Source organism: Saccostrea echinata, unplaced genomic scaffold, assembly GCF_033153115.1.
Source record: "Saccostrea echinata isolate AGI-Se365-2 ecotype Australia unplaced genomic scaffold, CSIRO_AGI_Sech_v1 ptg000025l, whole genome shotgun sequence".
Taxonomy (NCBI): domain Eukaryota; kingdom Metazoa; phylum Mollusca; class Bivalvia; order Ostreida; family Ostreidae; genus Saccostrea; species Saccostrea echinata.
This window is the reverse complement of record NW_026889774.1, coordinates 3,116,566-3,129,073: the sequence shown is the minus strand read 5'-3', so window position 1 is coordinate 3,129,073 and position 12,508 is coordinate 3,116,566. Positions and strand designations below refer to the sequence as shown.

The 12,508-nt window shown below is 33.9% G+C and overlaps 1 protein-coding gene across 1 annotated transcript; it reads left to right on the top strand.

Annotated features, from left to right (window-relative positions):
• Positions 1-3,429: 3,429 nt before the first annotated feature.
• Positions 3,430-11,297, top strand: LOC133192502 (UPF0696 protein C11orf68 homolog). Its single transcript, XM_061328501.1, has 3 exons — positions 3,430-3,458; positions 8,697-8,815; positions 10,640-11,297. Exons 2-3 carry the CDS (start codon positions 8,721-8,723, stop codon positions 11,139-11,141), a joined length of 597 nt encoding a protein of 198 aa, XP_061184485.1. The 5' UTR covers positions 3,430-3,458; positions 8,697-8,720; the 3' UTR covers positions 11,142-11,297.
• The last annotated feature ends 1,211 nt before the right edge of the window (positions 11,298-12,508 follow it).

Here is a 12,508-nt window from a genome sequence, read left to right as displayed (position 1 = left end):
TCCACACATCTTGGGAATGTTTGGAAATTAATGGTTCTGTTCAGGTTCTTGAGAAGATTTTATTCCCTTAATTCCCACATATCACACATCTCCTGTTATGGCCCCACCTTACCCCTGGGGGGGGGGGGGGGGCTTGATTTGAACATTGTACAATTTATATAATGTCAGGAAGCTTTCACTTTGTTTCATCTTATCTGGTCCAATGGTTCTAGAGTAGAAAAGTTTTAAACAATTTTAGTTTGTATTCCAAATGAATGTAAAACCCTGATCCCCTATTGTGGCCCCAGCCTTCCCAGTGGGGCCATGTTTTCAAGAATTTAGAATGTAGGTTATATCAGGAAGCTTTCACCAAAGTTTCATCTTTTCAGGTCCAGTTCTTAGAAAAAAATGTTAAAAGATTTGTTCCAATATATTCCAGCACAAAACTTTGATCCCCAATTGTGGTCCCACCCTTCCCCTGGGAGCCATGATTTTAACAATTTAGAATATACACTTCCTCAGGATGCTTTCACATAACTTTCACCTTTTCTGGTCTAGTGCCAGTAGTGGTTCTTGAGAAGATTTATTAATAACCCCATTGTATTTTTGCCTTTTCTTGATTATCTCCCCTTGAAAGAGAGCTAGGCCTTGTATTTGAAAACAGAATTTCCTTTTATCACAGGATTCTTTGTGCCAACTTTGGTTAAAAGTGGCCAAGTGGTTCTGGAGATGTTGTGAAAATTTTACATACGGTAAGACAGATGCTGGACAGCGGGTCATCGCAGAAAGGTTCACTTGAGCTTTCAGCTCAGATGAGCTAAAATATAGAGAGGTGGGTCCATACCCCAAGTAAAGATTCTTAGAAATTTAAAGCTTTCAGCCAAAAAAATCACATACATCTGACATACTGATGGTATAACCTCCTCCCCCTTCCTCAATCATCATTGAAACAACAAGCCCGTAGCAACGGTTTCAAAAGTGGGGGGGGGGGCTTTCAAAAATATCTGACAAGCAAAAAAAGCTAATTTACTGTCCAAGTCCTGGAAATTGCCAGTGCTCGACCTTGCAAGATCAAAAAGTGGGGGGGGGGGGGGGAGGCCACCAGCATCTAAAGGAAAATTTACTATAGCAAAATACTATACTCGGAAAAAAGCCACCCCCCCCCTTCCCTTGTACTGGTTCATTATTGAAACTAAAGCTGAAAAGGGTTAATAAATACTCTAACTGGGTACCAGGTGTTCTATTATTCACATACACACACAAGAATCTTTCATATTCAAAGTTAAAAAACTACTTGTAACTAAGTAATCTGATTTGACTAACAAACAGGCACTTAGGAACCGGAAATATCCCTCCCCTATATTTTTGTCATTGCATACAAAAGAAAACAGCTAATTTACGGATGTGACCTGTGTATGTCAAGGTACGTGTCTCCCCTGACTAGACAGTGTATGATGTATTTTCAATCCTTATTTGAAGATATACATGTACATCAGATGCATTTCAACTAAAGCTTTCATAATTTTTTTGCAATGGAACGTGGAAATGCTACTAGTACTACATGTAGATATCTTTAGTAGACGTGTTGAATGTTAACGTTATCTAGAGAAACTTGAAGTTTGTGTCAATTTCTGAATAACTTCCTGACATTACGGAATATTTTATATACAGTTACAAAGCTTAATCATAACTTATGAAAAGCATACAGCCGTTCATTGAACAGTTGACACCTCAATGACAGAATTTCGCCCAAGGTATTTTGTAATATGTTTGAAATTGTAATTCAGCCACTGATCTTGACCGACTCCAGGTTGTAAGCTGGTACATGTAAGAGCAAGAAGGAATTTCCTAAAAAAAAAATATTAAACCGGTGAGTATTATCTAAACAAGAATACTATTTCAGGGGATTCTCAGCGGAGGGAATATAAATAAAATTAAAGAATTCTGAATAACCCTTGAAATACCAAAGGTACATGTAGGCCTATCTTTTAAGTCTGTTTTGGCGTTCCATACTTAGCCGCAAAACATATGGAATGTTAAACGAATAGATTGCTGTCAAAAAGGAGATACTACGAAAGCCTAGAGGGATCAAATAAGAAAATGAAAAAAAAAATTAAAAAGTCGTTATTACGACTTTAGAAAGTCATAATAACGAGATAAAAAGTCGTTATTATGACTTAAGAAAGTCGTTATTACGAGATAAAATTAAGTCGTTATTACGACTTAAGAAAGTCGTAATAACGAGATAAAAAGTCGTTATTACGACTTAAGAAAGTCGTTATTACGAGATAAAAAGTCGTAATAACGAGACAAAAAGTCGTTATTACGAGATAAAAAGTCGTTATTACGACTTAAGAAAGTCGTAATAACGAGATAAAAAGTCGTAATAACGAGACAAAAAGTCGTTATTACGAGATAAAAAGTCGTTATTACGACAAAGTCGTAATTACGAGATAAAAAGTCGTTATTACGACTTAAGAAAGTCGTAATTACGACTTAAGAAAGTCGTAATAACGAGATAAAAAGTCGTAATTACGAGACAAAAGTCGTTATTACGACTTAAGAAAGTCGTTATTACGAGATAAAAAGTCGTTATTACGACTTAAGAAAGTCGTAATAACAAGATAAAAAGTCGTAATTACGAGATAAAAAGTCGTAATAACGAGATAAAAAGTCGTTATTACGACTTAAGAAAGTCGTTATTACGAGATAAAAAGTCGTAATAACGAGACAAAAAGTCGTTATTACGAGATAAAAAGTCGTTATTACGACTAAAGAAAGTCGTAATAACGAGATAAAAAGTCGTAATAACGAGACAAAAAGTCGTTATTACGAGATAAAAAGTTGTTATTACGACAAAGTCGTAATAACGAGATAAAAAGTCGTTATTACGACTTAAGAAAGTCGTTATTACGAGATAAAAAGTCGTTATTACGACTTAAGAAAGTCGTAATAACAAGATAAAAAGTCGTTATTACGAGATAAAAAGTCGTAATAACGACTTTTTATCTCGTAATAACGACTTTCTATCTCGTTATTACGACTTTCTTAAGTCGTAATAACTACATTTTATCTTGTAATAACGACTTTCTTAAGTCGTAATAACAACTTTTTATCTTGTAATAACGACTTTTTATCTCGTTATTACGACTTTTTATCTCATTATTACGACTTTCTTAAGTCGTAATAACGATTTTTTATCTCGTTATTACGACTTTCTTAAGTCGTAATAACGACTTTCTTAAGTCGTAATAACGACTTTTTATCTCGTTATTACGACTTTCTTAAGTCGTAATAACGACTTTTTATCTCGTTATTACGACTTTAGAAAGTCGTAATAACGACTTTTTATCTCGTAATAACGACTTTTTTATCTCGTTATTACGACTTTTTAAATTTTTTTTTTAATTTTCTTATTTGACCCCTCTAGGCTTTCGTAAGATACTTTTATATTGCACTGATTTAATTCAGACATTCAGGTAAGTAAATGTACATCGAATGCATTAATAACCTAGCTTTAAAACGTATGTTTGATACAATTTAATCTTATGTATTCAGTTGTCCATTTTTCACTATTTTCTCACGCAGTTTTACGTAATATATTCCGTGAATAAGAAATGAAAGTGATATCATTGCGTTTGCATATTATACCTTTGACTTTTTATATCATTTTAATTGATAGATAACAGATCTTTTAAAAACGGTACTGCGTAGGTAGAACGTTCAGTCTGATTAAAATCTTGCGTGTATGTACATATATATCCTTTGATCCGCTCACATGTTCTCAGAGTTGAAGAGATCAAAGGATAGGATTTTAGGCAGATTGACATACGAAAGCCCATTGTACGAGAATTTTTTTAACCTACGAAAATGAGTTCAATGGGCTTTCGTATTGACAGAACGTTCTATCATTAAATTTAGGTTTTAAAATATTTCCTCTTTGCAGCTGGGCCCGTTGCCCCCCCCCCCCCAACACTATTTCTGAGAATAAATTATAGCCTTTTGCTGTAGTTTTGATATATTTTCTTTAGACCCTACTTCCTACTTGCCCCCTTCTTTTTGTAGCTGTAAGGTCGAATTTGGGGAAAATTCAAAATTTCAGCATTTGAAAAAATATATGTATATCGAAAGTTCGAGAAAGTCACGTCCAGACCCCCCCCCCCCCTTTCCAATATGATTTCGGAGCTTGGACAGATCGGCAGTTTAGGTTGTTTTATTATTGTTTTTTTAAATATGTTTTTATTTATTTATTGTCAATTTTATTTCCGGGAGGTTCCCACCTCCACCCCCCCCCCCTCCCACCTTTGAAAAACGTTGGTACAGGTCCGCTACGGATCCAAATTAAATATTATCGACTATTATTGAAAGTCTATATATCATGACATCCGAGTTCAATTCAAATGAATCCGGTTCCTACATGTACGTCCATGTATTTACACTACATTTTATCTTTACAATATCTTTTTTCCATTTAACAAATCTTGCAGAAAATAATTTCATGTATAATTAAAATTATTTCATATATGATTTGAATAATATATAATGTCATGTACTTTTCTCTGTTATTGTTGACAAAATGGATGATACTCGGACATCGTTTAATTTTTGATATCATAAATATTAACACTGTCGCCCATCAGACAGTGTAATATGAAAATATGAAATATGATAATGAAAATTATATCATCGGTTCAATGTAGTTTTTTTTTTTTTTTGGGGGGGGGGGCACAACTAATCATTTTCAAAAAAGGGAGTGGTTTTTTTTACGTATACTTTATATATCGGCAGTTATTGTCTCCTACGTCCACATGGGATTAACTTATTATAGCAACTATTAATTAAAGGTCTCAGTTAACATGAAAATGATACTAAAAATCAGGAAAGAACTGTGCTGTATTTTACCAACTATATGATTAAAAAAATTACCAAAATAATATAGAATTGTTTCTTTTGAAGTGGAAGAATAATGATCTTTTGTCCCGAAAATGAAAGCAATATAATCTTGATAATTCTCATTCCAACATAAGTGTTGTTTTAGGCAGTAATAAAAACACACACATAGAAGTTGGACAATATATTGAGCAATTCCTAGTCTATAGTCACGCCTGCTAATCGATCAGTTGCATAACCAGCAGTTATGTATAATAATCAAAAGAGATCGATTTCCGGTTATGCATTTGATACGAATAATTTCAATACAAAGATGGTAAGTTGACCCGATGCAGGCAATAATTGAAATTTTAATTAAAATATAAGAATGTGATTCCATGAGTAATTCATTTTTCTTATGTTTTACACCCTTATAAAATGCAAAGACTGTCGATTAGCGACGATATTTGTTTTGAAGCAAGGGCTGGTAGAGCGAAAAAAGTGATTGAAAACAGTATTTGCCGACTGGAATTCGTGTTAATCTCAACTAACCTTAAATATCCAATGTTCACCATTAGTTTGCATCAATTACATCTTATCCATCCAAATTTGGACTTTGATATGTGTATTATTTGGCAAATATTTGAGGTAAATAACGTTGCCTTTGCATGCGATACTTCAGTTGTGAAAGCAATTTCGGGTTATGCATGAGATAAAGGACAAACAGTTTCAAACTTTATGATTAAAATTAAGCATTATGTAATTATAACGTAGTCTTCCAAAATTTTAGAAATTTAGGATTTTCCTGCAAACAAGTTGAAACATCTGATCTGTTAATTGTTGAAGTAAATCTGTTGGGGGGGGGGGGTGTTTCAGTTACAATCAGTACAAACTATTTTAAAAATAATTGCACTAACATTCTCTATGTGTGAATTATTTACATCACATTATTGTGTGTGTATTTTTTAGTTTTAAAACGCAAGGCATCTTTAACAGACCCGTAGCAACGGTTTCAAAAGTGGGGGGAGGGGGTTCAACTTCCCCCCAAAAATCTGACAAGCAAAAGAAAAGGGAAAAAATCTAAACTGACAGAAAATGGGGGTCTACTTCCCAAAATTATCAGATAAGCAAAAAAAAAAAATTTACTGTCCAAATCCTGGAATTTGCCAGTGCTCGACCTCACATAAAAAAAAGGGAGCAGCGCATTTAAATGAAAATTTACTATAGCAAATTTCTATCCTCAGAAAAAAAAGTGCCCCCTCCCCCTGCGCTCTTGGTATTTGGTGGGAAATTCATTAGATTCATGTTTTGTCTATAAAAAAAAAAATGGAACAGACGTTTTGTTTGGACAAAATATGCTACATCCACAACAGCGTAAAACAATTTTGCTTTTCCTGGCGAAAATATTCTTTATGGAATATATCCCATGGGTGAAGCATTTCCTTATGTTCTAAAGCCGGGTATACTGAATTCTGTTATCGAGCTGGAAAAGGCACAAGGTGACAACGCCTCATTTTACATTCTCATGTTTGATGGTAAAAAGGTAAAGCGTGGTGGTGATGTCAATCCATTAGGATATGAAGATTGTCCATTACACGAAAAGAAGCAAGAGAAAGAAAATGGTTTGCACACCATAAAATCGGTTATACATGCATGTTGCTATAGTGTATAATAAGAAGGTTCAAATTATGAAGAAGCGTACAAAAATGAATTATTTGCAATCAGTCACAGTGAAATTGTAGGAAAGAATATTTTACCAATATCTGTTTGGTTTTATAATTCACAAGCCTCAATTCATACATCATTAGTAAATGTATAAAGAGATGGTAAGAGTTGTTTCCATTGGGGGGTATCAACAACAACATTTAATTTACCGTATATCCAGTATTTTTTAATATTTTTGCGATCAGCTTGAGATCACAAAAAATAAAACATGCAAAAATATACATATGGTATATATCCACTAAATGTACTAAGAATTTTGTTCAAAGTCGCAGAAATTGTATAAAGAATATGAAAAATTTGTGACACACGAAAAAACAGACATACTTTAATATATGCTAATACCTAATAAAAGAAATAATCTGTAAGTTAGCGTAAGTATTTAAAAAAAAAAACACAAAATCAATATACTTTAAATAACGTTTGATAATTTCATAAATGATTAAACATACTAGTATTTAAAAATATTGAATATAAAGCAATGCAGTATTCTGTTTTCATTCTCTGGCATAAAAAAAATCAAAATGTGCTTGCAAATATGATGCAACGTCTTCATATTAGAGCCAATATTTAAAAATTTGATAATCATTAACAAGAGTAAAATAGTCTAAGAAGTGAATTATGGGAATAGTATAAAACTTTTGAAACTTTTCGTCCTTTATCTCATGCATAACCCGAAATCTCTTTCACAACTGAAGTATCGCATGCATAGGCAACGTTATTTACCTTGAATATTTGCCAAATAATACACATATCAAAGTCCAAATTTGGGTGGATAAGATGTAATTGATGCAAACTAATGGTGAACATTGGATATTTAAGGTTAGTTGAGATTAACACGAATTCCAGTCGGCAAATACTGTTTTCAATCAGCGTTTTCGCTCTACCAGCCCTTGCTTCAAAACAAATATCGTCGCTAATCGAAAATCCTTGCATTTTATAAGGGTGTAAAATAAAAGAAAAATAAATTGCTCATGGAATCACATTCTTATATTTTAATTAAAATTTCAACTATTGCCTGCATCGGGTCAACTTACCATCTTTGTATTGAAATTATTTGTATCAAATGCATAACCGGAAATCGATCTCTTTTGATTATTATACATAACTGCTGGTTATGCAACTGATCGATTAGCAGGCGTGATAGTGTTGAAAAGAGGTGATTATCTGTCGACATATTTATCTAAATAATTGACTAGTATTTATGTATCATATGCTTATAAGTGCATGATTGATATAATTGATATATTTGTTTAGTGATTTCCTAGAAATCGTAATTTTTTTTAATTAAAACAGAAATCCATGTACATAACATTTCGATGCATTACTTTTCACATATCCTTCATTCCCACTATTCCCAGTATTGTAAGATTTTTAATCTTATTTCTATATATTCCTACGTCACCCATCCTTTTATAGCCCTACCATAACTCCAGGGACAATTATGAATTGAACAAAGTTGTACCTAACCTACAGGAACGTTTTGAATTGAGAGGATTTATCTTAAGTATACCAAGGACCTGGGAAAACGGAATTCTTATCGTGGCCCCACCACCCTATTATAAAGGCCAAGAATTGAAATAACTTGAATAATCTTTATATGATGATCTCGGGTTTATGTATACAATGTACTTGCACTTTCGGGAATTAAGACATTTTCTGTATGTTAAACAATGAAAGACAGTTTTATTTTATTGCTTCTTAGAAATTGTTTGAAAAGTTAAACAAACTAATTTAAAGAAATCGCTCATACACTACATATCATGCACGCATGTTCAGCGAATTTGCGTAGATACTTTCTTATTAGGGTCGGATCGATGATCTATATCGAATTTTTGGATTTTATGTTATCACGTGATCTGACAAGGGTATATGAATTAACAGAAGGAATACAGAGTCTGTTCGTTCAACCTATGCCATGACAAGTCTATCTTGAAACTTGAGTTATAGAGAACAAATACTCCAGTCCTTGCAAAGTAACACTTAGGTCATTGATCGTCATGCATAGAATATAAGCTATATGCGTATCAGCATTTTTTATTGAGCACAATGAAAACTTTTACCTGTTTTAATAATACTATATAAAATCAGCAAATTTGGTAGTACATGTAACAGTTCTTTTTCAGGGGTGTGGCAGTGAAAGGAAAGCTATGGGGGTGAGTCCTAGCTATATCAATGGGTCGAACGAAGAATCTATTGAAGAATGGCTGTCATCCCACAAACCGTCGACATCATTGACACAAGGGTATATTTTTTGTTGACATTATTTCTTAATTTTTCAATTTATACTACAATTCCTTTAGACGCGGAAGTTCAATGCAGGCTATGCTTTCATGTTGTTTAACTCCCAAAATCTGTCTGTTCTCAGGTTATCTTCATTTAGGACTTATTTTCTAGATTTGTTTTCCTTTTGGGGGGGGGGGGGGGAGGGGGCTTTGCATGGTGGACTTCAGTTGTAAAATAGATGTTTAGATTAGTTATTGTTAGAGTTCCCTATGGTTAGCAGAAGAGTTTAATACCATACAGTACTGGGTTCAGTTGCAAATTTTCTTTCGATGAGAAATATGTTTCTGTTCTTTTGTTGTTGGGAGTCCTGTTAAGAGTTGTAGAGGGTTACTAGTATTTTAATGATGCACAGGTTAGCGGAGATATACAGAGGATGCACAATCTCAGAAATTCTAACTTGTAACTATATTTTAAAAGTTTATGCAATTTAATCAAAACTTTGATATACTTATATATCAGTCTATGACCTTTATCAAAATGCTATTTTCAAAACATTCTTGTTTTGTTAGCTCACCTGAGCTGAAAGCTCTTGAAAGTGAGCATTTCTGATCACCCGTTGTAAGGCGTCCGTCCGTCTGTAAACTTTTCACATTTTCGACTTTATCTATAGAAACACTGGGCTAACTCCAACCAAAGTTGGCACAAAGCATTCTTGGGTAAGGGTTGGGTAAAATGAATTCTAAATTGTTCACAAAGGCTGAGCCATTGTCCAAGGGTAGATGTTCAAGAAAATGCAAACAAAAAAGGTGGAGGCACTAAAAAATTTGCTTCTCAAAAACCACTGACGAAAAAAAGTTCAAACTTATGTGGAAACTTCTTGTGAAAGTGTAACTTCAAAATTATTCAAATAATGACTCCCGTGGTTAAGGTGGGGCCACAATAAGGGGGAAATTTTACATTGAATATATAAAAAAAAATCTTCTTCTAAAAACCACTGGGCCAGAAAATGTGAAACTTGCACGGAAGCTATCTGATGTGATTAGGTTGGGGCCACAACAGGGAATGAAAGTTTTACATTGAAATATCAGAAAAATCTTTTTTAAAACCTTCTCTAGAACCACTGGACTAGAAAAGATGAAATTTTTGTGAAAACTTCTATTGACATAATGTAGATTCTATTTTATTTCATTCATAGCCCAAAGAGTTAGGGTTAGGGTATATTAAGGGGTCAATTTTTTCAAATTTAAATATATATATATAATAAAAATTTGTTATTCTCAAGAACCACTGGACCAGAAAAGGTGAAGGCTTCCTAAGGTAGAGTAGATATAAAACTGTTCAACTCATGCCCCTGGGGAGGGGGGGGGGATTTGTGGGGCCACAATAAATTAAAGTTTTGCATGGAACTATATAAGAATTTTAAAAAAATCTTTTAAAGAAACACAGTGGAAATATTAATTTGCAAACATCCCCATGTCGTGTGAATTTGATGGGTTTTTTTTTTAAATTATGGACTCGGATTAGAGTTGGCTGAAAGCAGGATTAAGTTTTACATAATGCATGTATACAAGAAAAATAAATTCTTCTCCATGTATAACTGGCCATTTTAGTCATATTGATTTTGAAGCATTCAGAGATCACTTAGAGTGGGGTCATAATATGGGATCACAATTTTTCAAGAGAATGTAAAAAAAATCTTTTTAAAATCTTATGAACAACAGCAGGGCTGAAGTAAGTCAGGTGAGTATTGTGGCCCATGGTCGTCTTGTTTTTGTAATATATTCATCAACGATTTCAACATTTTAGCAAGTATGCAAACTATTATTTTTTGTATCTTGAATAGCACTCGTTGGTTGTGGGTGAGACGCAGTGCTGATGTCGAAAGCAACCAGGGCGTCAATCTCAAGGGTCTGAAAGAAGACTGGGAAAAACTGAAACGGAAGGGGAAAATTTCGAAAGAAGATATACTTCACTTGGCAAGAAAGTACAATGTTACTCATGGAAAATGGATGGTTTTTGAAAGGGTTGGATCAGACGGTGACGAGTTATGGGCCAAGATAGCAAAAGGTGTATCCTCGGGGCTCACGCTTTCGACCTCGGCCAAAATCAGTACCAGCCCTGGAGATCAACACGTAATCTGTTTATATAATAACAATTTCCTTGATCAAGAGGAAGTTTTTGAAAGTGAACGAACAATAAGAAGTTTGGGGGTTAAATCCCGATTGATATACAAACCAGATATCTATACCCATTTGGGATTATATCAGAACAATAAATGGAATATCAGGGCAAGCCTATACATCAGTAATTATGATCACGTTAAAGAAAAGAGTAAGATTGACTGAATACGAACACATACGTGGCCTGTGACATAGTGTGGTATATGATCTATTCCCGAGAGAGAGCTAAAACCAGAGAAAAAATACGTAATATGGTCGAGATTTCAAGTTAAGTCGGGAATAGCAGACTCCCTTAAATATCTATAGATATATGATTGGACCATAGGCACTAGGCTTTATTAATAAAAACAAAAACGTAAAAATACTATATATATATGCTGTAGTACAAATATACTTATTATATATACTTGCAGGGATCTTCCATACATGTGTACTTTGATTTTCTGAAATATACATGTACATAGTAATTAACTTTAGTGCCACTCACTGCTTATATGTTATTTTGTTGTGTTCATTTGTATTCATACACCCCAGTTGAGGTCTTTGCCTTAAATAAAAACTTGAAATTTGTATGTCTCTACGTGCAATCGTTTTCGGGTCATAACTTTCTTGATCTTAATTCAAGGTCATTCGGACAAGTACAGGGTCACTGGCGATAAAGTGTAAAATTTGTGTCCGGTCCGTAACTTTTAATGAATGAAATATATGGTAATAACGAACAGTATTCTAGCTCAAAAGTCCATTAAACAATACAAATCAGGAGCAGAGCAAACACGGACCTCTAAAAGATCAGAGGTGGGATCAGGTGCCATGGAAGAATGAGCATCCTCTGCCGACCAGTCACACCCGCCGTGTGCTTCTTGTCATGATCGGGAAATAACGGAAAAATCCGTCGACAATACAGTTTGTAAATAATGACCTTTAACAATTAGTATGAAAAACGTCAGTCAGTATTTGATTTAATGATGATTGTTTTGCTGACAAGGTCATTGTATCGACCATAGAACTAATGAAATTATGACTTTAAACGAAACTGCTGATATTCTTGTTTCATCAACTTGTTTGTCAATAACCTACCTCATTTAAGAAATTGGTCATACGTAGAGCATGTCCATGCGCATCGACTCAACTGAAAGATATAAACCCCGTATGCAGGTGATGAAGGTATATTGCTGCATAAGTAAGGGAAGCTGACGATTGAAAAGTTAAATTCATCACGTTTATCATAAAGCTTGATTATTAGATTACCATTAACGTTTTTTCAAGTAAAATATCCAAATATGAAACAGATGTGTCAGACCCTGTGGTATCTTTTATCTCAAGCTCACCTGGATATATCGTATCGACATAAGAATGGAAATAACCATTGTTAATTGACAATACGTCGTCGATATATCTAAATGTCGAGTTGAATGCCACAGCAAGTGTTTTCTTCTTTTCATGTATAAGATTTTGGACAATATGAATACCAAAAAAGGTCTGCTAATAACGGAGCGCAATTGGTACCCATGGGAATCCCAATAGATTGTTGG